The sequence below is a fragment of the Eurytemora carolleeae genome, unplaced genomic scaffold, assembly GCF_000591075.1.
Source record: "Eurytemora carolleeae unplaced genomic scaffold, Eaff_2.0 scaffold91, whole genome shotgun sequence".
Taxonomy (NCBI): domain Eukaryota; kingdom Metazoa; phylum Arthropoda; class Copepoda; order Calanoida; family Temoridae; genus Eurytemora; species Eurytemora carolleeae.
The window spans coordinates 276829-301568 of NW_019396098.1; the positions used below are offsets into that span (position 1 = coordinate 276829).

The following is a 24740-nucleotide window of genomic DNA, read 5'->3' on the forward strand; positions in this document are numbered from 1 at the left end:
CTATCTGTAAACTCCAGTTCTTCTACTTTCTATCTGTAAACTCCAGTTCTTCTACTTCCTATTTGTAAACTTTAGTTCTCCTACTTTCTATCTGTAAAATCAGGTTCTATCCTACTTTCTATCTGTAAACTCCAGTTCTTCTACTTTCTATCTCTAAAATCCAGTTCTCCTACGTTCTATCTGTAAACTTTAGTTATCCTACTTTCTATCTCTAAAATCCAGTTCTCCTACGTTCATCCCTTCTCTTCTCAATAAGCAATTGCACCTCTTCAGCAACTAGACCCATCCTTTTAGCCCTGCTTTTAGAGATACCAATCCTTGTTTACAATTTTTGTTATTGTGTACAATAAAACTAGTTCCTTGTCTCACTCCTATTGCCTCAGAGTAAAATTCAAAGAAACCCGATTACTTTTTCTTTGGTGCTATTTTCATTGATTTTGTATATCTAGGAATTCTTGGTTTAGTAACGTCATTCTTTGTTTATTTACTATTCCTTGTTTTATTTTTTTTTTGTAAAACTAGTTTTGGAATTAATGACCCCAGCCTGCCTTGAAATCTAAAAAAAATTCTAACCACGCAGAACATTCCTGTAGTTCTAAAGAGCTATCCAATCAAAATTTGAGGCAAATGATAAGAAAGCTTACTACTTTATGTAGATAGAAAGTATATAAATGATAAACATTTTTAAACGTATTTGATAAAAAGACAAAGGTTCTTTCCTGGCGCGAGGGTGTTTTGAATCACCCTGCACCTGAATAATGAAAATTCCATCAAAGATAAGTTTTTCTTTTTCCATTACAGACCCTCTGAGTAAAAACTTATAAACTTTTGACAAAGTTGTGAAAATACTTTTCAAGAAATAATTTTGACAAGAATTCAGAACGTTGTGCTCCCTCAAATATATCTTCTCAATGATGAATGACAGTCTATACATTTAAATACATTTTTAGCGATTCTTAAAAACGAATATTTCCGAGATCACGCTTCAAATTGATGTTTTATATCGACCATTGGTTTATCTATCTTCGCGATCCTTTTCAAACCAATTGTAAAATTGCAGTTGGTGCACTTGAGTTGGGTTGGTGCACTTGAGCTGGGTTGGTGCACTTGAGTTGGGTTGGTGCACTTGAGTTGCACTTGAGTTGGGTTGGTGCACTTGAGTTGGGTTGGTGCACTTGAGTTGGGTTGGTGCACTTGAGTTGGGTTGGTGCACTTGAGAATTGTGTGAATTTAAAGATGGCGGAAAAAAATCTTTGTCATCTGAAAAGTCTCACAAATAGAGCTTCTAGTGTCCTGAAAGGGGCAGTAGGCTGTGATCCAAGAAATCCTTATTCTTCTGCCTGAAAATTAGTTCCGAGAAATTCTGTCATTCTTGATTATCGCTGTGATGCCACTATTCAAATCTGAAATTACGTCTTTTTAAAAAAGAAAAAAATTGGACAAAAACGTTTAAGTGAAAGCACGAAGAAGAAAACTTTTTCAAAAAACACACATTATTTTCCATTTTGATAAATTTTAAGTTTTACATGATATATAATGATTAATAAATGCAGCTCAAACAGAAAATATACATTGACCATTTTTTATCTGAATAATTTCTAATCTGAAACATTTGGTAGAATCCATAATACTGTGGAATAGGAAGCTAAGCGACTAGCTGTAAAACTCAAGATATGATTTAGTATGCAATTGTGCATTGGACACAGACCAACAATTAGATAAGTTGATTTTTAAGTTATTAACAAAACTATTTGCTTTTTAAAAAAGAATATTATCATTCGTCAAAATTTGAAACTTTTGCTTCAAAGTCCTTACATGGCATGTACGTAATACGTTTCAATATATAATCCATTATGAATTTTTAAAAATGTGAGCTCAGGAGCTTGTAAGTTTTTTTTCTTGTTTTTGAAAACCTTCTTATCAATCTGTTAAATACATTTCACATCAATTTCAATGATATTTTGAGTGCTGTTATATTATTAACCTCCTTAGATCAGATAAATGAAAGATTTATTATTTATAACTTTTTGGGAAAATATATTTTTAATATCTGTTTATCTGAATCCAGAGAGCTTTATAGTGATCCTTAATATACACCCTCATCTTGCAATCCTATATACAGTTTATATACAGGGTGTATAGGATACAATATACAGTTTATATACAAGGTATATAGGATACTATATACAGTTTATATACAGGGTGAATAGGATACTATATATTGTTTCTATACAGGGTGTATAGGATACTTTACACAGTTTATATACAGGGTGTATAGGATACTATATACAGGATGTATAGGATACTATATACAGGGTGTATAGGCTACTATATACAGGCTGTATAGGATACTATCTACATGGTGTATAGGACACTATATACAGTTTATATACAGGGTGTATAGGATACTATATACAGGGTGTATATAGGATACTATCTACAGGGTGTAGAGGACACTATATACAGTTTATATACAGGGTGTATAGGATAGTATATATACAGTTTATATACAGGGTGTATAGGATACTATATACAGTTTATATACTTGGTGTATAGGATACTATATATACAGTTTATATAAAGGGTGTATAGGATACTATATACAGTTTATATACAGGGTATACAGGATACTATCTATGTAGAGTTTATAAACACGGTGATTCAGGACTCACCCACAACTAAGCTTTCTGTGTGTACTCCATACAGTGTTTTGCAGTACTTTGGCCGTAGAAATAGTGAGTTTTAGTGGAGAGCGTACTACATATTATAAATATAGTGTATACCGTAATCCATAATCATGTATTTATATTGTATCGAAATAGTTATGTACACTAATTTATTTCACTGCTTTTTACTGTGTGGGCTGCACTACCTGTTCTGTACTACAATGTACTGTACTGTACTACAATGGACTGTACTGTACTACTATGTACTGTACTGTACTGTACTGTACTGTACTGTACTACTATGTACTGTACTGTACTGTACTGTACTGTACTGTACTGTACTGTACTGTACTGTACTGTACTACTATGTACTGTACTGTACTGTACGTTTCAAAACACTTCTATAGCCCCACCCTTCACGTTTTATGAAATCCTAAGCAGATTAGTTGATGCTTAAAAATTCAAAAGTTTATCTAAAACTTTTGCACTTCCTCCTCCCCGCTTGGAGGAATATCACAAGTAAAAGTTTAAAAGAAAATGAATTTTTAAAATTTAAATATCTCCTAAAAGTTGACATGTCACACTGCACAGTGCACATTAAGTGTTCTATATATATCAAGACCTATAAGTAAAATCTTTTAATGAACAGAAAAGTGTAACTCCGTCTGTTCTTTTAAACCGTTCTTCACTGGTCAAAAATAATTGAGATTTGACAAAAATTAAAAAACTGAAAATTATAAAAATGTTTCTTTTAAACTTTTAAGATTAAAAAAATTAAACGATTGCAATAGCAGTGAAGAAGAAATGCAACACAGAAAATTAACATCTAAAATTTTAAAGAAAATATTAAAACATTTTGTAATAAAACATTTATTTGTATGATATAACACTCATAATTAACAAACTTTAATAAATAGAATTTAATTTTCTACTCATCTTTTCTTTTTTTTTGTCTGGGACAAATTTACATTTGACTGGTGAGTATACATTAAGGGGGCGTGGTGTAAATATTTGAAATCATGGCAGAATTTTCAACTAATATTATTTCAAGGCTTTATTTTTTAAAGCATCACAAAGTCTGGTTCTTATTTTGATATGCTCAGGGTGCACACAGTATGTATTACATTCAGACACAAGAGTTATTAAAGAGAGGTCAAAGGTCATGGGTTGACCTTTGTCACGGTTTAACCTTTTGGATCATAAACATTAAAGGGGTTCTGGCCCTGCTTTCAATAAACTTTTTTTTTGTAAATTACGTTCTCGTCAAGTTTATTTTCATTTTAGTAAATAAAATATTTACTTTGACAAAAAAAGAAGCAACCTTTGAGCCAAACCTCCAAGTGAAAATTATGTAAAACATCTTAGATTAAGACATGAAAAATCCATGATGGGAGTTTAAAAACGATTAAAAAATTGTAAATTTTATTTAAATTTTTTATTCTAAAATTTCAAAGATTTTTATATTTTTTTAGAAAGGCTAGTTACTATGGATCTTTTTTTTAAGCGACAAACTTCATAATGATGTTTAATTTACTGTGAAATGTAATATCACTATTTGAACATATTCATGAAAACTGAAAAATAATTATGCTTCCAGTTGTTCACAAAAAAGTGTTTTATTAGAAATATAAGTTTCTAAACCAAGTAAAAATTAATTTTCGTTTTAATGCTTTTGAGTTTTGAATATTGTAAGAGAAACATAAAAACTTAGAAAAGTTTTGCTTTAAGCAAATAACCAATAAATTCTGAGGAAATAGATATTTAATTTTTTTAAAAGGTAGAAATATAGACAAAGGAATTACGTCTTCGCCACAAACTCAAATTTTCAAATCATTATTTCTTTCAAACCTGATGATGTAAACCTTTGATATTTCAAACTTAGATTATCTGTTCTAACAGAATTCATAGTTTGAAATATCTAAGGTCTAAAAAATTGGATGAAAAGATTATAAAAGATTATAAAATCAGAGTTTGTTGCACTAGCTCCATTCCTTTCCATTCAAAGTTATGTTACAATATGAATTCAAATGATGATTAAATTCTTGCAGTTATGCTTCACTACATGTATGTATATACTTTAACATTAGTTTAATATTTTCCATTACTCTGTGTTATGCATATGCACAATGCACAACTTTATAAGTTTCTTAATATAATTTTAATTTTTCTTCTAGTAGTTGTATGAAAACAATTTTCCAGATTTCACTAAGAAAAGTACTAAACCAAGATGGCGGAGTGTACAGTAGTGTACACTGTGAACCCCTGATCCAAATCCAAGAGGGGGATGTCGTCTTGGCTCGTAATCTGTCTGGTGATCTGTTTCTGAAATAAAATTAAATAAAAACGCACACTAAACTAAGCTAGCATTGGGTAGGGAAAATAGGCCTATAATAGGCCAGGTACTGTAAAAAGTTTGGCCGCGACATCACAGTTGAAACCAAGCCTACATAGAATAGGGTTGGGCCGGTACATGCGACGCGTCACTAAGTCCGGTACAAAGGGTCAGGCTGGTTCGAATTCAAATGGACCCTAGTCCACCGTGAAATATTCTAAAAATGGATATTATTTTTTTTTTAAATGGTGCTTGACCGACTTGACCCAAAAAGTTAAAAAAAACTCACCAGGTGTCTCCTCCTGTGAATCCATCCAATCTGGATCTTCTTCCATTGGGTCTTCTTCAATTAAATCTAGATAATGATTTTCTAAATTCTTATAACTTATTTTGGTTAGATTATATAAAGTTTCTACAGTTTGAACACAGCTTGGTGTCAAAATCAAATATATATCTGACAATGATCATGTTCATGATAAAAGATATAAAAATGATATAATTAAAATTTGTCTATTAATAAAAGATACTATAAATAATGTACAGTTGTTAAAGCTTGTCTAAGAGTAGAAGATATATAAGTAATTTTCACCTATTATCAAACTTGTCCAAAAATAAAAATATGTACGTAATTTCCACCTATTAGTAAAACTTGTCTAAAAATACGAATATGTCAAATAGATTCTAGTACAATAGATGGCAACGTAGAATTTGTACACTCTCAGTACAGCTGTATTCTGTCGTCACAAGTGTCAATTCAGTTTTTGTGTCCGACAAAATCATCAATAAAAGTGATAATTTTAGAATAAAGTGCTTTTCTTATAGTAAAATAAGTGTAATTTTATGCGTTCTTTAGTTTCTGTTTTTACACTTTTTTATTTAATCTTGGAAAACATGTCAACTAATGTGAGAAACTTTCGCTTTCCTTGTTATATTTGACACTTGTGACGTCGTATATAATTGGTTAATTTCTCTGTTGCCACCTATTGTACTTGATAATCTATTTGCGAATATGTAAATAATGTTCACCTATTGTTAAAACTGTCTAATAATAAAAAAAATATTTATAAATTATGTTCACTTATTCTTAAAACTTGTCTTTAAAAAAAATGTTTTGTTCACCTATAGTTAAAACTTGTCTGAGTGTAGTTGTTGATGTAATCTCTTTAGGAGTTCCCTCAACTCGTGGATTTTCTAAAGCATAAAATAATCCATTAAACTTTTTTTCTTAAAAAGTCACCAACGAAAATCTTCAAAAACAAATATCTAAGTGAAAAATCTTTGATTTTTATTTTGTAAGAATATTTCTAAAACGTTTGAATGCATTTATTGCCTGAAGTTCGATGAATTATTGCAGTTTTTACAGAAAAAAGCGTTGAATAAATTAGTTAGAATTCCGCCCCATATTCATCATAAAGATAATTAGTAATTTTGATGCACAATACAAACCAACGGGTGCGAACTTGAGCACCTTAATGATAATCATCATAAACATAAAACTTCATTTTGAATAATATGTAGGGGGGTTAAGGAATTTTATCCAAGGTTTCCCGGTTCACTGCAAATTAGCCAGGATAAGGTCAAATTTATGCGATCTTACTAGAAAAGACTTTGTAACCTCGTAGCTCTTCTAGAAAAACCTTTTTATTCTTCTCAATAGCTTCTGAATAAGAGGAGTTATGATACAAAACATATAAGATTTCAATCTTACGTGTAATTTACTTTAGTTTAGCGTGTTGAATTGGAAATCATCATAAACATTTTAATTGAAACTATCTTAAAGGTCCTGCTAATGAAAAATACACAAGAAACGGGTGTAAACATACTCAATGCAACTTAGTCCAAGACAAAAAAACGTGCTTTAACTATGGTTTTTGATAAAAAAGAAAATTTAACCTAATTCAGTTTTGAAATCTTAGAAGTTTTGTTAAAACCTTAAAAAACCAAATTGTCAACAATACTAACCATAGAGTCGGATAGAACCGTCCGTCTTTCCCAGAGAGTTGGTTGAGATACAGTAGTAAACTCCTAGGTCGGAGTAACTCAGGTTTCTAGATTCATCCACAAAACCATTTTTTACTCATTCAATCAGACTGAGATATAAAAAACGACTGTACGCCCTGAGCAAAATCAGGAAAGCCTGAGCAAAGATTGACCAGGTTAGTTGATTCCTGAGTTTGTCATTCGCAGATAGGTCCTGCTAAAACCAAGCAAAGGAATTGAGTCTTTGCCATAAACTACGATTTTCTAATCCTTATATCTTAGCAACCTAAAGGTGTATTTCAAACTTAGATTTCTCAATCGAACAGAATTCGTAGTTTGAAATATCTCAAGTCTACGACATTGTGCTGCCGTGATACATGCAGGGGTGAGAAAATTCGAGTTTGTAGCAAAAAGACCGATTGGGGTTTACTTAAACAATTCATAGGTCGGAATTTTCAATGATGATTCATTTGGTATACTGTATACAAGTTACAACACCTAAACTCTATATAAACTGCAGACACTCTTGATTTGAAGCGATTATGTCCATAATCCGTTAAAAAAAGCTGAAGCGTTTTTTGGCTACATCTCAATGACAGAGAGTAAATTCTTGAATTGATTGAAAAAAATAGTTGATTTGTTGAATTCCTTATTTGAAGAATCATTTGAACCTTGTATCCATCTTTCCTCTCCTCTATATTGTATTTCACACTGAAAAAAAATAATGATTAAAAAGCAAATAAAACAGTGAGCATCAATAAAACGAAATGATTACTTCTTCATCTTTCGTTTGATTAGAAATACCTCTACATTACATTACTTAACGTTAACTGCTGCGCACGGTAACTTTAGCAATAATCTAAAATATAGCTTTCAATCTAATGTTTAAAATCCATATATTCGGCACTCGCTGCAAAACAATGGCTCTAAAATATTCTATTTAAAATTTTTTTTATATGGCATGCATTATTTGGCTCCGATTGTCCGGCAAAATAGAAAGATATCTGTAAAAAAATATCTCAGAAAAATGTGCATTTTAGGGGTTTTCACAGTCTAATCAAATACGACTAGCTGTGCACCTAGTGTTAAAACAATACGCACAAAAAAGTTTCTTCACTCATTGAGCGCACGTGCCATTTTATTTTATTTAGCTGAAAGCAACTTAGGACACCTTTGTATGCAGTATGGTGTGAAGTTAAGCAGGTTTGCTTTTATCAAGATTTGTTTCTTCGTAATTTCCATGATCATGCTAATTTATAGAACCGACAACAGTGTCGTAATCCTTCATACAAAATAAAGATTTTTTTAATGCTTTCAGGGACAGCAGACGTTATTTGATGTTACTCTCCATTTATATGGCATGTTGGACTCATAACGGTAGTATTTTGATCAAGAATGAATAAGATTTCCATATTTTTAATAAACGCAGGAACGTGACAGAAAATTAAGCGATATCTTCCAGATTATTGATCAGGAAAAGGTTTGCAGTATATCGTTGCGAATTGGGCTTACTCCTCTTTAAATAAAGTTTTTCTTGAAATTACAACGACATTACGTCTCAAATTTTACTTGAAATTACGACATTACGTCTCAAATTTTACTTGAAGTTACAACGACATTACGTCTCAAATTTTACTTGAAATTACAACGACATTATGTCTCAAATTTTACTTGAAATTACAACGACATTACGTCTAAAATTGCCTGTTTCTTCCTCTGGAAAAAATGGTCTTCAATACAAAATACAAGTTTGGTGCGTCCATATATCTTTAATCAAAAAATATATGAATTTCATCTAATCGATTTGGCGCAGAAATAAATTGGCTTACAAATCTAAAGTCTAGCTCAACCTTTGAGGGTAAGACCCTCTTAGTGTTGTTAATTATAAATTGCTAAATTCTTAGCGATTCTTACTTCATAAGTGCCGCTTATTGCACTGTTAAATCAAACTGTTGGAATAAAAATTCTCCATCATATCTTTCATATTAATTTTAATATTAATGAATGTCCTCTTCCATATTTCACAACAGCTCATGAATGCTATGTTTATTACTGAAAGTACCAATATTCATCAAACTGTTGTTTTGTATTCAAATTTAAAATGAGGTAATTCAGATTAATTATTGTATATTACTGGATAAAGAAAGGGGGATTGTACATTAAGGTATGAAGAAGGGGGGGGGGGTAATTCAATTTTTATTTACTTTCAAAATTTATAAATTACTCACTTATAAATGTTAACGAAGATTCTCATATTTTTGATCATATTTGTTAAATCATATAATTCAACTTTTATCATAGAAGATATATATTTAAAAAACAAATTTCAGCAGAACAGACAAACGTTGACCCAATATAGGAATTATTGTTTTGCAAACAAATGCATAACTCGTCTTTAAGATAATCAACGTGAAGCAAAAAATGAGATATTCTTCGGGAAAAAAATTTACGTTTTGCATGAAAATTAAGAATTGCACAAATGCAAATTACGTTTTTGATTCAGCTTTAAAGCAATTTGTTATAGTTTCATAAAAAAAACCTTGGGGAATTTCGGTGTTTTTTATTTGAATTCTTTATTTTATTTACAAAGATTTAAAAAAACTTGTGATGATCATTGTCTATTGCTAGACAGTTTATTAAAAATATCTGACTTAAAACTCTAATTTTCCAGTCCTGACATCTTTGTGACTTGAAGTCTGAGAATTTAGGTTTTTCAAACTTTGACTGTTTCAACGAGTAGAATTTATAATATGAAATATCAGAAGTTGCAAAGATATAATAATTATAAAAATAAAGTAATTAATCAGTATTTTTATTGCACTCAAAGTTTTGCTAATATTATATATTGTTCAACTTACTTATTTAGCAGCATTTCTTGTTCATGTTTCCCCTGCTTCATCCAGTAGTTAATTGTGTTGGGATATGCTTCGATCCTGACAGGGTGTACATGTTTTTGAAAATTGTCAAAAAAATGTTTAAAAAAGTAGATAAAGAGCTTCTGATGAAAGTTTTTTTATTTCAAAAAGTACCAATCAGCAAACTATTTTCTAAAAATAAGCAAACAAAACAATCTGGAATTTTCTGCAGTCGAGAACAAGCCTTGCTCACCAAAGATTGGAACAACTCCATGTCTGAGGATGTAAATCTCTTTTTTGATTGAATAATAAGTTATTGATAACAAATATAATTATGTTTTCTGTTCTATAGTTTTGGAAGTTTTCGGTTTATTTTTGAAGAAATACCATTAAATTATTGTTTATTGTTTATTATGTACAAATGGCTTGTACAGTGTACACTTTCCTGCATTCTAGATCCACTACATCCTCCAGCCGTACACCAATCAGCTGATTTGGTACATAAACCACCGGAGGAAAGCTCACACTAAACAAATTGAGTCTCAACAAGCTCAGATTCTCTGATTTTCTGATCTCAATATCTTTGTAGTAGACCATAGATATTTCAAACTATGAATTTTGATGGATCAAATAATCTAAGTTTGAAACATCAAAGGTTTATACTATCAGGTTGCAAATATATCGGAATGAATGAAATCCAGTTTGCGGCTAAGACTCGGTTCTTTTACTTTTTTCTATGAACGTATTTAGAGATATTTTTTCAAAGAATTAAGTGGTTTCATTTTATAATGGACAATCATATATTGATCAAACAGGGCTAACAAAGAATTAGGCGTCTGAGACTTTATTGGAAGCCTCTACATTGTTTAGGGAAAAAAATCTCTGATATCCAAAGTCAAGGGCTGAATTTCCAGCAGAATTTTTTCTTGGAATTTTTTCCAAAATTTTAATTTTATTTTACAAAATTGTTATGCCAGTTTTTACATAGATTCGATTTTACTAAAAGCTGAAAAAGCCAGATTTGTTGTTACACGGATTTAATACCTGAGTGTAATTCGCTTGCTGACTGCAGGGGGGACATCATTGCTGGCGATACACAGGTAGCTTCCCATCTGCTTCCGGTCAACGCGATTCAACGCGATCGTGTCTCCAACATAATCCGTATCATTACTGAAATAATTCACGTTAACTTAATGTTAAATTACATAATTTCAACACTGGCAAAATACAAGATTTTGATTCAAAATCAGTCTAAGCTCTTAAATTTCCCATTTTACCTGTTTAGAAGCAAAGGACCACTATCCTCCATTTTATTTGTTTTGAAGTAAAGGACCACTATCCTCCAATTTACCTGTTTAGAAGCAAAGGACCACTATCCTCCATTTACCTGTTTAGAAGCAAAGGTCCACTATCCTCCATTTTACCTGTTTAGAAGCAAAAGACCACACTCCTCCATTTTACCTGTTTGAAAACAACGGTCCACTATCCTCCATTTTACCTGTTTAGAAGCAAAGGTCCACTATCCTCCATTTACCTGTTTAAAAACAAAGGTCCACTATCCTCCATTTTACCTGTTTAAAAACAAAGGTCCACTATCCTCCCTCCTCCATTTAATCCTAGGTGTTGGATGCCCACTAGCATGACAGACCAAAGTTGTGTTGTAATTTTCCTAAATTAAGTTTGAATAAGGAACAAAAAACCTCGTAGTCGTAACAGAATCAATGCTTAGATGGTGCCATTAAAAACTCCTAAATTGAAACACCTAAAATACAAACTCATGAACTACGAGGTCACAGAGTCGTACCAGTAATGTCGCATGAATTTGACCTTATGTTTAAGAGCTCATGAACTTTCCGGAGTTTTTCTCTGTAGGGGTTTGTATTTCTGCTTTGTTTGCACTTGAGAAGTCATGGAGTCGGCCCTATTTGCCATGGCGCTGGCCCTATTTGTCATGGCGTCGGCCCTATTTGTCATGGCGTCGGCCCTATTTGAAAAAATAGCAAACCTGAACAGTGACGTCATTGCTTGTTTGCTTCATGTCTATATCTGGAGGAACATTAACATCTAGACATCCTAGCTCCTGTTTCATCAATTCTGTATTTATCTGACACATATAGCAGCCCCGGTCCCCCTCTTCCACATTTCTGATATGTAATCTCCAGATCTATATCAGGGATACATAAACTTAGTTCAAACTTAATCTTCATTTATCAAAGTAGTAAATAGTATCTGAAGAACAATTTGATAATTAGTAGTAGTAGAAGTTTGGTAATTAGAATCATGTACAGTAAGTAGGGTCAAGGGAAAATCAAATTAGTAAAAAAAATTTGCATCAGTAGTTTTCTTTGGTCAAATAAATTCTTAATACTCAAATTTGAAAGAAACTAATCAAAATCTTTGATATGTCAAACTTAGAATATTTGATCTAACAGAATTCATAGTTTGAAATTTATACGGTCTACGATATCGGGTTGAAAATATATAGGGATTAAAAAATCAGAGTTTGTGACAAACACTCAATTCATTTCCAGGAAAATGTGGAAAATAAAGAACTTAAATTTTCAAATACTTTTATCTTTTCAATCCGATGGTGTAAACCTTATTATTCAAATTTAAATTAATTAATCACCATAACAAAATTCACAAATTCAACAAAATTCTCTCGGACATTGGGTTGCAAAGATATAGGGATTAAAAATCAGATTTTGTAGAATTCAGATTTAAAAACCATTAAAAAAAGTTTGATAAATAGTTTTTGTAACCTTGTTCATCAAAATTATATATTTTTTTTAAAGGGGGGTTGAAACTGAATTTGCGTCAAACACTTGGATTTGTCTTAAACTTTGCATCCTGTTGGTGTAAAAGGTCTACAAAAATCAGGTTGTAAAGATAAACGGATGAAAGCACTTGAGTTAGATGCATGTAATCAGTTGATATTAATTTTTGTCCTTATAACCGTGATTTTGGGAGGCAAAACTGAAATTATTTTATTAATGTCCTCAAAAATCGATTCCACATAAGAAAACATCTGGAATACAACTTCAGTTTGTAGAAATATGCAATTTTCCAATTTTTAAGGTACCCTAGTGTACAGTGTACAGTAAACTGTACAGGCATGATTAGATATTAGATTTGAGGAAAAAAGAAACTAGACAGAAGGATTAGAAATGGGCGTTACAAGTAAAAATTGATATTTTTCTTAGAAAAGTATTTTTTTAAATAAAACACATAAGCTAAATTAAGGATAAAAGAGGCTTTGATTGCGCAATGATATGCATAAATCCACATTGAAAATGAAAAATCACTTGTTTAAATTTAAGAGAAAAAAGAAAGACATTTTCATGATTTTTGATTTATACGCAGATTTAGATAATATCTCGTGGTAAAACCATATAACTGAAATGTAGATAACTGAAGAATTGCTTACTGCTTAGCTGGTAAACACATATTGAACTTTATCAAAAGTCCGAAAAGTGAGTAGTTTGTTTAAAAGATATATTTTCTATATTATTATTTTGACCAAAAATATTTGTTCAAAGGATGATTGATGGCCAGGTCTAAAGAGGCGAGAATGCATTGAAGGATTATATCGGGAGATCAGGAGAAATTAAATTCAATGGATTTGAGGACACAATTCCCAGCTTACAAAATATGGAACAAAGTAAAATATTTAGGAGAAAATAAACATTTTCTCAGAGAAAGTTGAAGAATATTCTTCTTCTTAAAAACTTTATCGAGAAAATAAAACATATCAACAGAGTGAGACCAAAATATATATAAGCCAATTTAAAAAAGAACAAATATTGAACTTTAATGAATTTTAATAAAAACTCTTATATATTTACATTAAAATCTCTTATATCTTTACATTTAAAATTTGAGTTATCTCTTTTAACTAAGAATGCAGATTAAATGCTATATGCTTGGTCACTATTAAATTGACAAAAGAAGCCCTGTCAATGAAAATATGACTTTCCGCATAACATAAGTTATACAAAAAATACTAGAATATAACTGCTTACTCTCATACTGTGATTTACTCCTCTCCATGTCTTTGCAACCTAATAGTGTAAACCTTTGATATTTCAAACGGTGAAAATATGATCTAGCAGATTGAAATATCAAAGGCTTACGAGATCAGGTTGCAAAGGATTAGAAAATTAGAATATGAGATGAGTAATCAGTTTCTTTATAACTCAACTTACTCTATTCTCTTCATGTGAAACTTGAATTCTTGTGTTATGAGTAATAACTCGTTTATGAAGTGCTAGAATAGTCTGATCACCAGCTTTTAACCATCCAACCTAGAAACATCAGATTATATTTGAAGTAGAATAGTCTGGTCACAAGCTTTTAACCATCCAACCAAGAAACATCAGATTATATATGAAGTGCTAGAACAGTCTGATCACTAGCTTTTAACCATCCAACCAAGAAACATCAGATTATATATGAAGTGCTAGAATAGTCTGATTACTAGCTTTTAACCATCCAACCTAGAAACATCAGATTATATCACACTGATTTAAAATTTAATCTCTGTTTGTTTGTTTGTATGTTCAATCATAACTCGTAAACCCCTTGACCGATTAAAGAACTCGGTAGAATCACGGTAATGTTTAAAAATGTATTAAGAAGTTTTAGATTGCAGTTAAAGCTGGGTTGTCAAGGCATAGTTCTCTCTAAGTTTATTTTATTTTGATGTTTTACTCTGACAACATGTATTAAGCAAACCCATGAAACAAAACAAACAAAACTAGAAATAAAGATGCTATAAATGGTCATAGATGGCAATCTACATCAGACATTTTAGATCAAGAATAGCAGCTCCAAAAATACTGGAAAGAATAGAATGTTTTTCGAAAGATTTTAAAAGTATTTTTTTTAAATTTAAAAATAACGAAAACCTAAAAAAGAATGAACTGTTACCTTATATTGCCTAAGATTTGTGACCATGCATTCTAAAACCGCCTCCCGGCCTACGTTGACCGTAACGTTGTGAATTGGAGCAGAGAAAACCGGATTAAAGTCTCCTAGCTCAGTGGTCTGCTCAGGTGGGCGGTATTGGCTCAATCCAACCTCACCCCGACTACCAGGGTAAAATTTAGTGTAAGATTTAAATATTCTAAAAGACTGAAATTAGTGTTTTCTGCTTTTTCTTGCTACAATTTAAGATATTTTAGTTAACATTATTCAATAACGTCTGTAAGATTCGGAAGGTTAAAAATTTAGTGCTAATTACTGATGGGCATCAATTTAAGGGCCGTTTGGAGACATACAGATTTTTTGACGTTAAAAGTTGTTTACTAAAATGTGAGTTATTATTCAAATTGCACAATTGTAATCTCGATAAGTTTCATCGTTTAATTACATTTTTTTAAATTTAAGTTTTTGCTCTGATCAAAGACACTTACCAACATGATTTTCCAAAACAAAAACGAAAAAGGATTTTCTAATCGTTTTGGTGACTTTTGCACAATGTAATAAAAGCCAACTTGTCCAGCATGCAATTTTTAAATAAGATTTGCATCTTTGATTCTTGTGAAGTCTCGTAAAATCCTAAACATTTTGAATATTTAAAAACGGGCCCATCAGTATAAGTGGTAATATGCTCCCTAAATGTAACCTACCAATAGGCTTCCGGAATGACTATCTATGGTTTTATTATTTCTTTAACGAGACAAGTGGTGTAATGGTAAGCTATCAAAACATAAGTTTAAAAATGAGTTTTACACGCCTTCCAATAATAAAATAAAATAACTGAACAATCACTTTAATTGATACCTTACAGCCCTTCGGTTTGGTTTTGTAATTTGAGTATTTTAATTGAGTTCGCAAACTAATTATTCGCATCCATTTGTGGAACACAATCCATAGTCCCCCCCTCCTAATCCATGCACTAGGAGTAGGAAAAGTAGAAGAATCCAAAGAGATTTCAGATAACGCGGTTTAATGATTGGAAGGGATTTGAGCGGACTGTAAGCGTAATTTCAAGTGACCCTACCCATGGTCCCCATGGCCATATGTCTGATTTATAACTGTACTCAAAGCGTTGTCCGATCATGTAGGAGTTAGATGTCAATTGATCCATTCACCTTCACCGAATATTATTAAATTAGATCACACGCGCCTACATTCCCTTTGTCCGTCGTCTTCGTTTTCTCATTAAATTGAAAAAATGGCGCTGAGGATTTGCTATTCTATAGCTGTTACAGTTGATATATGTACTTACAAAATTTTTTTGAAAATTAACTAGTTACAAAGTAAAATTTATTTTTTTATGTCAAAAGAAAAAAATGATGATAATGATTCCACAGTTTTCTTGTCATCGCTGAAGAAAATTTTATATTTCAATAATACTATTTATCTTGGAGAAAAAAGAGCGAAATTTTTGTAATTCTGGAGAATAAGTTTTCAATACTCCTAGCCCTGATCCAAGAGTAGTGTTCGAGGGTTTAAAATCTTAAGAAAATAGGAATTCAAGAATTTTTATATTTCACTGGTTTTCCTGTTAATAGTCTGTCCTCCTAGGGGTGGAAGGTAGGGTTCGTATTCGTACTTATCCGGAGTATTCCGAATATATCCTGAAATATGGTTTATATCAGTATTAGCTCGGAGTATTCTGGATATATCCTCTGAAATATGGTTTAAATTAGTTTTAATCCGGAGTATTCTGGATGTGCCCTGAAATATGGTTTATATTAATTTTCATCTGGAGTATTAAGAATATATGCTAAAATATGGTTTATATTAGCATTTATCCGGAGTATTCCGGATATATCCTGAAATATGGTTTATATTAGTAATTATCTGGAGTATTCCATGGATATATCCTTAAATATGGTTCTTATTAGTATTTATCCGCAGTATTCCAGATATATCCTTGAATATGGTTTATATTAGAATTTATTCGGAGTATTCCGGATATATGCTGAAATATGGTTTATATTAGAATTTATTCGAAGTATTCCGAATATATGCTGAAATATGGTTTCTATTAGTATTCATCCGGAGTCTTCCGGATATATTCTAAAATATGGTTGATTGGTATTTATCAGGTGTATTCTAGATATATTCTGACATATGGTTAAAAATAAGTATTAATCCGGAGTATTCTGGATATCTTGAATTTTGGTTTACTTTTAATATTTATCCGGAGTATTCCAATCATTATTCCAATCCTCTCATATCCCATATCCCTTCATTACTCCAATCTTTCAATATCACAAATCTTCATTATTCCCTTCCTCCCATATCCCATCTCCTCCAATCCACCCATATTAAATCTCCATCAATTCTCCCATCAAATGATAAATCTTTAAATAATTTGTATGAAGATTAATGAAGATTGTGTTGATATAACATGAGTATTCTTCATTCAAGATTAGTCTTTTCAATCCCTTCTCATCTTCCCACACCCTTCAGAGTGCAGAGGAATAATTATATACTCTAAAAATGGGAGGGGGAGGGGGGATAAGAAATGAGAATACTCTAAACCTGAAATACTTCATATATTTTTATCCAGAAACAAGAAAGGTAGTTATTAAATTCTTACATTTTTCAGAAGAGGAAAAGAAAATATCTCTCTCATTCTTACTCAGATAGGTTAGATAGGTACCGTTGTGAATCTGGCATGTAAAACTATTCAGATTAAAGATTATTTGCTGTTATGAAATTATACGAGACATACAGTCCCTTGAACTCTAGTAAAACCGTCAAATAAATAATAAAAAGTCGTGAATTAACATTCTCAAACGATTTAAAAGAAGTTATTCACATTTTTCAATGTGTCTATCTATCTAAATAATGTCCATTGTCCATCTAGCTATATATATAATCTAACTATCTATCTAACTCAATATCTAAAATTTACTATCAACCGTCTATCTGTTTATCTGTTTGATTGTCTAGTTGACAATTTATTATATATTTAACTGTACATATATATTACTTTATCTATCTATCAAACTATTTATCTGTTTTACTGTCTAATTGACAATTTATTATATATTTAACTGTACATATATATTACTTTATCTATCTATCAAACTGATTATCTGTTTTATTGTCTAGTTGACAATTTGTTTTTATATTTAACTGTACATATATATAACTTTATCTGTCTATCAAACTGTTTATCTATTTGACTGTCTAATTGTCCATTGTTATACTAACAACCTACATATCTGTCTATGCCACTGTCTATCTTATTGTATCTATCTGTCTATATAGTTGTCTACCTAACTATCTATCTGTATATCTGTCTATCTATATCTACCTATCTATCTGTATTCTGTGTATGCATGTGTTAGTTCCCATATCACTATCTAAGATTCAATTAGATGGAATCCTGATATTCTAAATCTACAGTATTCTATATTAAGGAATACAATCACAGTAATAGTATGGGTTTCCTCAATATCAGAGAAAAATGCAACCCCCCCCCTCCCACAAAAAAATCCTTCTTTATAAACCATTCAAATTTTACTTTTATCGGGAATGTCATTAACTTTCCATTTTTTTAGGGGGTACATCCCTATAATCGTCCACCGGGGTTGCCACAGTACCCCCCCCCTCCCTAATATTTACGAATGCCCAAATATTGCACAGTGCACGTTTATGCTTTAAGTATTGTAATTTTTATCAAATAACACAGTGCTTTTAATGCGATTTGCGGTGACCAAGGTAAAAATATCTATTATTGTATGCAGTATTTTGAAGATATGTATATTTTTTATCTGTTCCCTGAGATGCAGAGATAATCCTAACCCGGAGCAATAAACCTTAAACAAACACTCAACCCTTCTCCGGGTACAAAATTCATTAGAATGTTTCCGCAATATCTATACAATCTACAATCTTTAGAAGTTCACACATCCTTCGCACCCAGACTCAACGTAAATAAACACTAAAGTTGAACAGACAGAATAAAAACGACTAGTTGGGCCATACAAAATTATTTGGTTTGGTTAAATTTTTTTAAATTATTGTTTTGGGGCCCAATTTATGATGCAAGGACTAGAAAAAGTTTACAATTATTAATGATGTCATTATAAAAACTTGAAATTTAATTCTAATTAAACTTTATAATATGATAAACACTGAAAGTTCGTTCTAAGCTACGAATATAACCATGCTGCTCTCTAGTTTTATATCTTTTATCTAACTTCAAAAAGCTTCAACCTAGTAAATTCAAGACTTCTTCCTAACTACAATAAACATACAGATGTTTGCTTTAAATTAAAAAATTGACGACCGAAGACTGTAAAAGTAATCGTCTATAGGAAAAATTACTAAAAGTTAATAACAATTGTCTAGTAATGTAGAAATTCATGTCAAAAAATTTAATTTATTTATTCCAATATAGATGTAATTTTAAGGAAACGGCTGTTAATGGCCGTTCACTAAAATCCCATCTATAATCCCTTTTAATGCAGATTCTGGACCTAATCATTTGAGGCGTTTGTTTCTCTTTAAAAGTTTGCTTATTTATATCACATTATATATATATATATATATATATTATTCTAAAATACTTGGGACATAAAATGTCGTCATCCGGCTGCGAGTTTGGAACACTTTAGTATTTGTTCACTTTGTACCAGAGCTCCCAACCTTGATTTGGTCTTTTCTTCATTCTTTACTTTGTCTTTATAGTTTTATTTTAATGTTTAACTAGTTTCTAAAGACTTGCAAACTTATAACATTTTCTAATCCCTATATCTTTGTAACCTGATGGTGAATAGAACCGTTAATGTTTCAAACTTAGATTATTTGATCTCACGGAATTTATATTTTGAAATATCTTAGATTCACGAAAGTGGTAAGAGTTTGTGGCAATTTTTAAATTCCATCGAAACACTTAAAAGGTATACCAAGAGATATCGACCAAAAAAGTTCTCATGAAAACTCGAATTAGACTAATCCTTATATCTCTAAAACTTGCAAAAACTTTTAAATCTCAAACTTGATTTAGGAGATCTCAATAAAGTATCAAAGAACTAAGTTGCAATGGTAAAACAGATTTAAATATTAGGAGAGATCAGTTCTCACCGATATTCCCTTGTATATATATGATATATTACTTTGACCCACATGTTGCAAGCTCCAAAGCAAAATTGTTTAGTATTTAGTACTTCTTAAAAGCTAAAGCTAAAAACGAGTGCTTAATGGTTCTAAAATGTACATGTCAAGAGCTACAAAAAAATAATCAGGTTAATGTGGTAAAATCAAAGGCTAAGGCGTTGCGACACTTAAAATTAACCCGGGCTTGATAATTGATACAACTTTTCAAAGCAGTCTAGATATATCATTTCTTTAAAACTTCAGGGCGGATATGATGGTGATATACACCAAAACTTCAGGGCGGATATGATGGTGATATACGCCAAAACTTCAGGGCTGGTATGATGGTGATATACACCAAAACTTCGGGGCGTATATGATGGTGATATACGCCAAAACTTCATAGCGGATATGATGGTGATATACACCAAAACTTCATGGCGGATATGATGGTGATATACGCCAAAACTTCATAGCGGATATGATGGCGATATACGCCAAAAAACTCTTCTGACCTCTTTTAATAAACTGAGTTTTCTGTAGACCTCCAGAGTTCCCTTGAATATACTCGCTCAGAACTAGAAACAATGTGCCAAGTCGAAACATTTTTTCTGAAATATTTTTAGATATAAAAATGTTGAACACTTTTTTTTGGCTTTCTAAATAAAGTTGGAGCACTGGATTCATATTTGTTGAATTAAATTTATCACTCATCAACAAATTTTGTTAGATGAAATTTTGACATTTCTTAGAGAAACATAAGATTCCAATCTTTTTAAACCCAGCATCCCTACCCCCCCCCCCTTTATCAAAAAGATTTGTTTACGCCCATTTGGTCTGGAGGGTCCTGACCATCACTCCCAGAATATTATCAGATGATCCCAAACTAATTAATCGATGATAAAGCAAACTGTTCCTCAATCAAATCATTGCAATCATCATCCATCTCAATCATTGGTTTACATACAGAATTGGAAACTTTTCAAACGCGTTGTATCAGCTGTCTTTTATGAAATTAAATGTCTGTTTGTTTGTATCCAAGAAACGTCAGTCTGGCTAAATGATCGTGAAAAAGTTTACAACCGGTCTAAATTTTTTTAAAAATAATTTTGAAATTTTAAAAGAAAATTCCGTGAAATTTTTAGTTTTAACAATTTCACAAAAAAATAGCGACTTGAATAACAACATTTGAAATATAAAATTGTCACTAAAAAATGGAGCAACCTCCCTGAACATGTCATCATAAAATTCCCCTGTAATACTCTTGTTTTCTAATAATTTAAACATTCAAATTCATATGCCACGCACTTAAAACGTTTCATTCAATTTCAGAACACAAATGTACATATATATTTGGATTTCTTTAAGTTTTACCAAGAAAATACACCACGTTCAGCTTTCACATCTTTTCATCATTTTTAACAAAAATAGAACAGTTTAAATTTACAAATAGCCACTTTAAGGGACTTCAGTTGACATACTTTAAAGCAACCTTTGAATTAAAGATTTACAATTTACATTTTAAAAAATGAGGAAGACGTCGTTTTACTCTTTTCTATTTTGATATGAAATTGTCCCATATAGGCTCTGTAAAGAACCTTTCAATAACCAATTTTGCTGAAACAAAGTTCTGAAGGGTATCGTTGTGAATCGGATGAAATTACGTCGACAGTCCCTTTAATCAATCATGTTTGAACCCTTGCATTTGAGAAGAAGTATAAAGTTTGTTAAATGTTTAGAAATGGTTTGAATATGTATAATGTAATTGAAATGAAGAGACAGGAAAATACAAATTTTACTTAAACTTCTTTTATTAGTTTAGATACACCTGTATTCATAAAACATTATAATTCTAAGATACTATTAGCTTAGGTACAGGTGTATTCATAGAACATTATAATTCTAAGATACTTCCCAGATTTAAAGATAAAACTTTTCATTTTAAAATTTCACATTTTTTTCAGATATTCAATAATTTTATTGTTTATGATAAAGATAGCCAGAATGTGTTTGTCCATACAGTTGTAAGTTATAAAATCTTGGTTTTCTGTTTAAAATACATCTTTAAAAACATGGCTAACATATCTAAATATATACTTTGCTTGTCTGTCTGTCTGTATGTTTGTATACAATAAACGTCAAAACTGCTGAACCGATCGGGACCAAATTTTGTTTTGGAACTCACGTGACCCCAGGGAAGGTTTATGTATGATAAAAATTTCAAAGTTTGTGCTCAAAAGTTTTTTATTTATGTAAAATTTTGAAAATCGAAAAAATATTATGAAATCCGCAAACTTTTATTTTCATTTTTTTATACTGTTCAAAGAGAAGATGCTCACAGGTAAAGCCGCAGTAAAAAGCCTAGTATTTATATACTTTGCTTGTTTGGGTGTCTGTCTGTTTGTTTGTTTGTAACCGATAAACGTCAAAACGGCTGAACCGCGCGATCGGGCCCAAATTTTGTGGGACTTCAGATGACCCCAGGGAAGGTTTATGGAACAAAATTGAAAGACAAAATTTTGTTGAAAATTGGCAAATTCTAAACAGAAAAATTCGCCAATATTTGAAAATGGTTTCAAACGGCCGACTTTCGTCTTTTAGTGCAACAGTTAAAAGCTGAAATTATTTACAGGAAAAGAAAAATCTGGAGGGTTTTGCACCATTTTCTGTTGAATTTAGAAAATTTCGTAAGCCTATGTTTTACGAATCCCTCTGGGTTTGCATAAAGTGTAGAAATATCTTGAAACTAGATCTTATTGTATAAAAGGAACAGAGAAATACAATACAGATCTTTAAATTGTAGATTAAAGAGAGAATACAGATCTTTAAATTGTAGATTGGAGAGAATTCAGATCTTTAAATTGTAGATTGGAGAGAATACAGATCTTTAAATTGTAGATTAGAGAGAATACAGATCTTTAAATTGTAGATTAGAGAGAATACAGATCTTTAAATTGTAGATTAGAGAGAATACAGATCTTTAAATTGTAGATTAGAGAGAATACAGAAATTATCTATTCATCCTATCATCTATCCTATCATCTATATTTCCTATTATCTATATATCTATCTTATTATCTATCTATCCAATCATCTATATATTCTATCATCTATCTATCCTATCATCTATCTATCCTATCATCTGTCTATTCTATCATCAATCTATTCTATCATCTATATTTCCTATCATCTTTCTTTCCTATTATCTATCGATCCTAATATCTATCTATCCTATCATCTATCTATCCTAGCATCTATCTATTTTATCATCTATCTATGATATCATCTTTCTTTCCTATTATCTATCTATCCTATCATCTAGCTATCCTATCATCTTTCCTATCATTTATCTATCCTATCATCTATCTATCCTATTATTTATCTATCCTATCATCTATCTATCTTAGCATCTATCTTTCCTATCATATATCTATCCTATTATCTATCTATCCTACATATATCTATATTATCATCTATCTATCCTGTCACTTTCTTTCCAAGCATCTATCTATCCCATCATCAATCCATCCTATCATTTATCTATCCTATCATCTATCTATTCTATCATCTATCTATTCTATCATCTATCTATCCTATCATCTATCTATCCCATCATCAATCTATCCTATCATCTATCTATTCTATCATCTATCTATCCTATCATCTATCTATCCTATCATCTATCTATTCCATCATCAATCTATCCTATCATCTATCTATCCTATCATCTATCTATACTATCATCTATCTATCCTACCATTAATCTATCATACCATCTTTCTTTCCTATCATCTATCTTTCCTATCATCTATCTATCCTATCATCTATCTATCCTATCATCTATCTTTCCTATCATCTATTTATCCTATCATCTATCCATCCTATTATCTATCTATTATATCATCCATCTATCTATCTTGTGTTGTGATAGGACCGGATTACTCTGAGACTAGAGCTAATCTTTCATAAATTAAAATCATTTCATTTTTGATTAATTTTAAATTTACTCATAAGAGTTCATGAACAGAAAAGAAGCACGTCCCCTCTCCCACAGGCTCCGGACTATTTTGCTGGGAAAGTTTTTGGTTGCGTTTAGTTTGTTCAAATACATACCATGGCCTCGTGCTTTGCGGAATTACTGGGATGATTTTGTATCCGACTAAATCCTTTGTTTCTGCTGAAGAAATCCAAAAGTCACTTTTCTAGATAAATTTCAATTGAAAAATGTCAATTTAAAAAGAAAATTTTGCATATCTCATTTATTTTTAACAAGGAAAAGCTTTTGAGGGTACCGTTGTGAATCGGACAAGCCGTTCTTTTTTATGGAAAGGACATTTTTGTACCTTACTGCACATATGTCCCCTTCCTCCTGTTCATGAATAATACCTTACTGCACATATGTCCCCTCCCTCCTGTTCATGAATAATACCTTACTGCACATATGTCCCCTCCCTCCTGTTCATGAATAATACCTTACTGCACAAATATCCCCTCCTCATGTTCATGAATAATACCTTACTGCACAAATATCCCCTCCTCATGTTCATGAATAATACATTACTGCACAAATATCCCCTCCTCATGTTCATGAATAATACCTTACTGCACAAATATCCCCTCCTCATGTTCATGAATAATACCTTACTGCACATATGTCCCCTCCCTCCTGTTCATGAATAATACCTTATTGCACAAATACCCACTCCCTAGTCCCCCTTTCATGTTCATGAATAATACTTTACTGCACAAATATCCCCCCTCATGTTCATGAATAAGCTTGTTGTGAACCTGAACCTATCCTGTTTTCCTACATTTACATTAATAAATGATGGAAAACTGTAG

At 31.3% G+C, this 24740-nt stretch overlaps 1 protein-coding gene across 2 annotated transcripts; it reads right to left on the minus strand.

Moving 5' to 3' along the window:
* Positions 1-4582: 4582 nt before the first annotated feature.
* LOC111694902 (lachesin) lies at positions 4583-20505 on the minus strand. 2 transcript variants are annotated; one of them, XM_023463957.1, is made up of 14 exons: positions 20414-20505; positions 16342-16417; positions 14763-14922; positions 14039-14137; positions 11839-11997; positions 11405-11502; positions 10878-11003; positions 10279-10359; positions 9837-9911; positions 7627-7689; positions 6961-7046; positions 6118-6189; positions 5288-5341; positions 4583-4988 (listed from the first exon to the last, which is right to left on the minus strand). In XM_023463957.1, exons 1-14 carry the CDS (start codon positions 20502-20504, stop codon positions 4837-4839), a joined length of 1392 nt encoding a protein of 463 aa, XP_023319725.1. In that variant the 5' UTR covers position 20505; the 3' UTR covers positions 4583-4836. The 2 variants fall into 2 exon arrangements, with proteins under 2 accessions (XP_023319725.1, XP_023319724.1); XM_023463956.1 differs by having other exon boundaries at positions 4584-4988; positions 5288-5353.
* Between the last annotated feature and the right edge of the window lie 4235 nt (positions 20506-24740).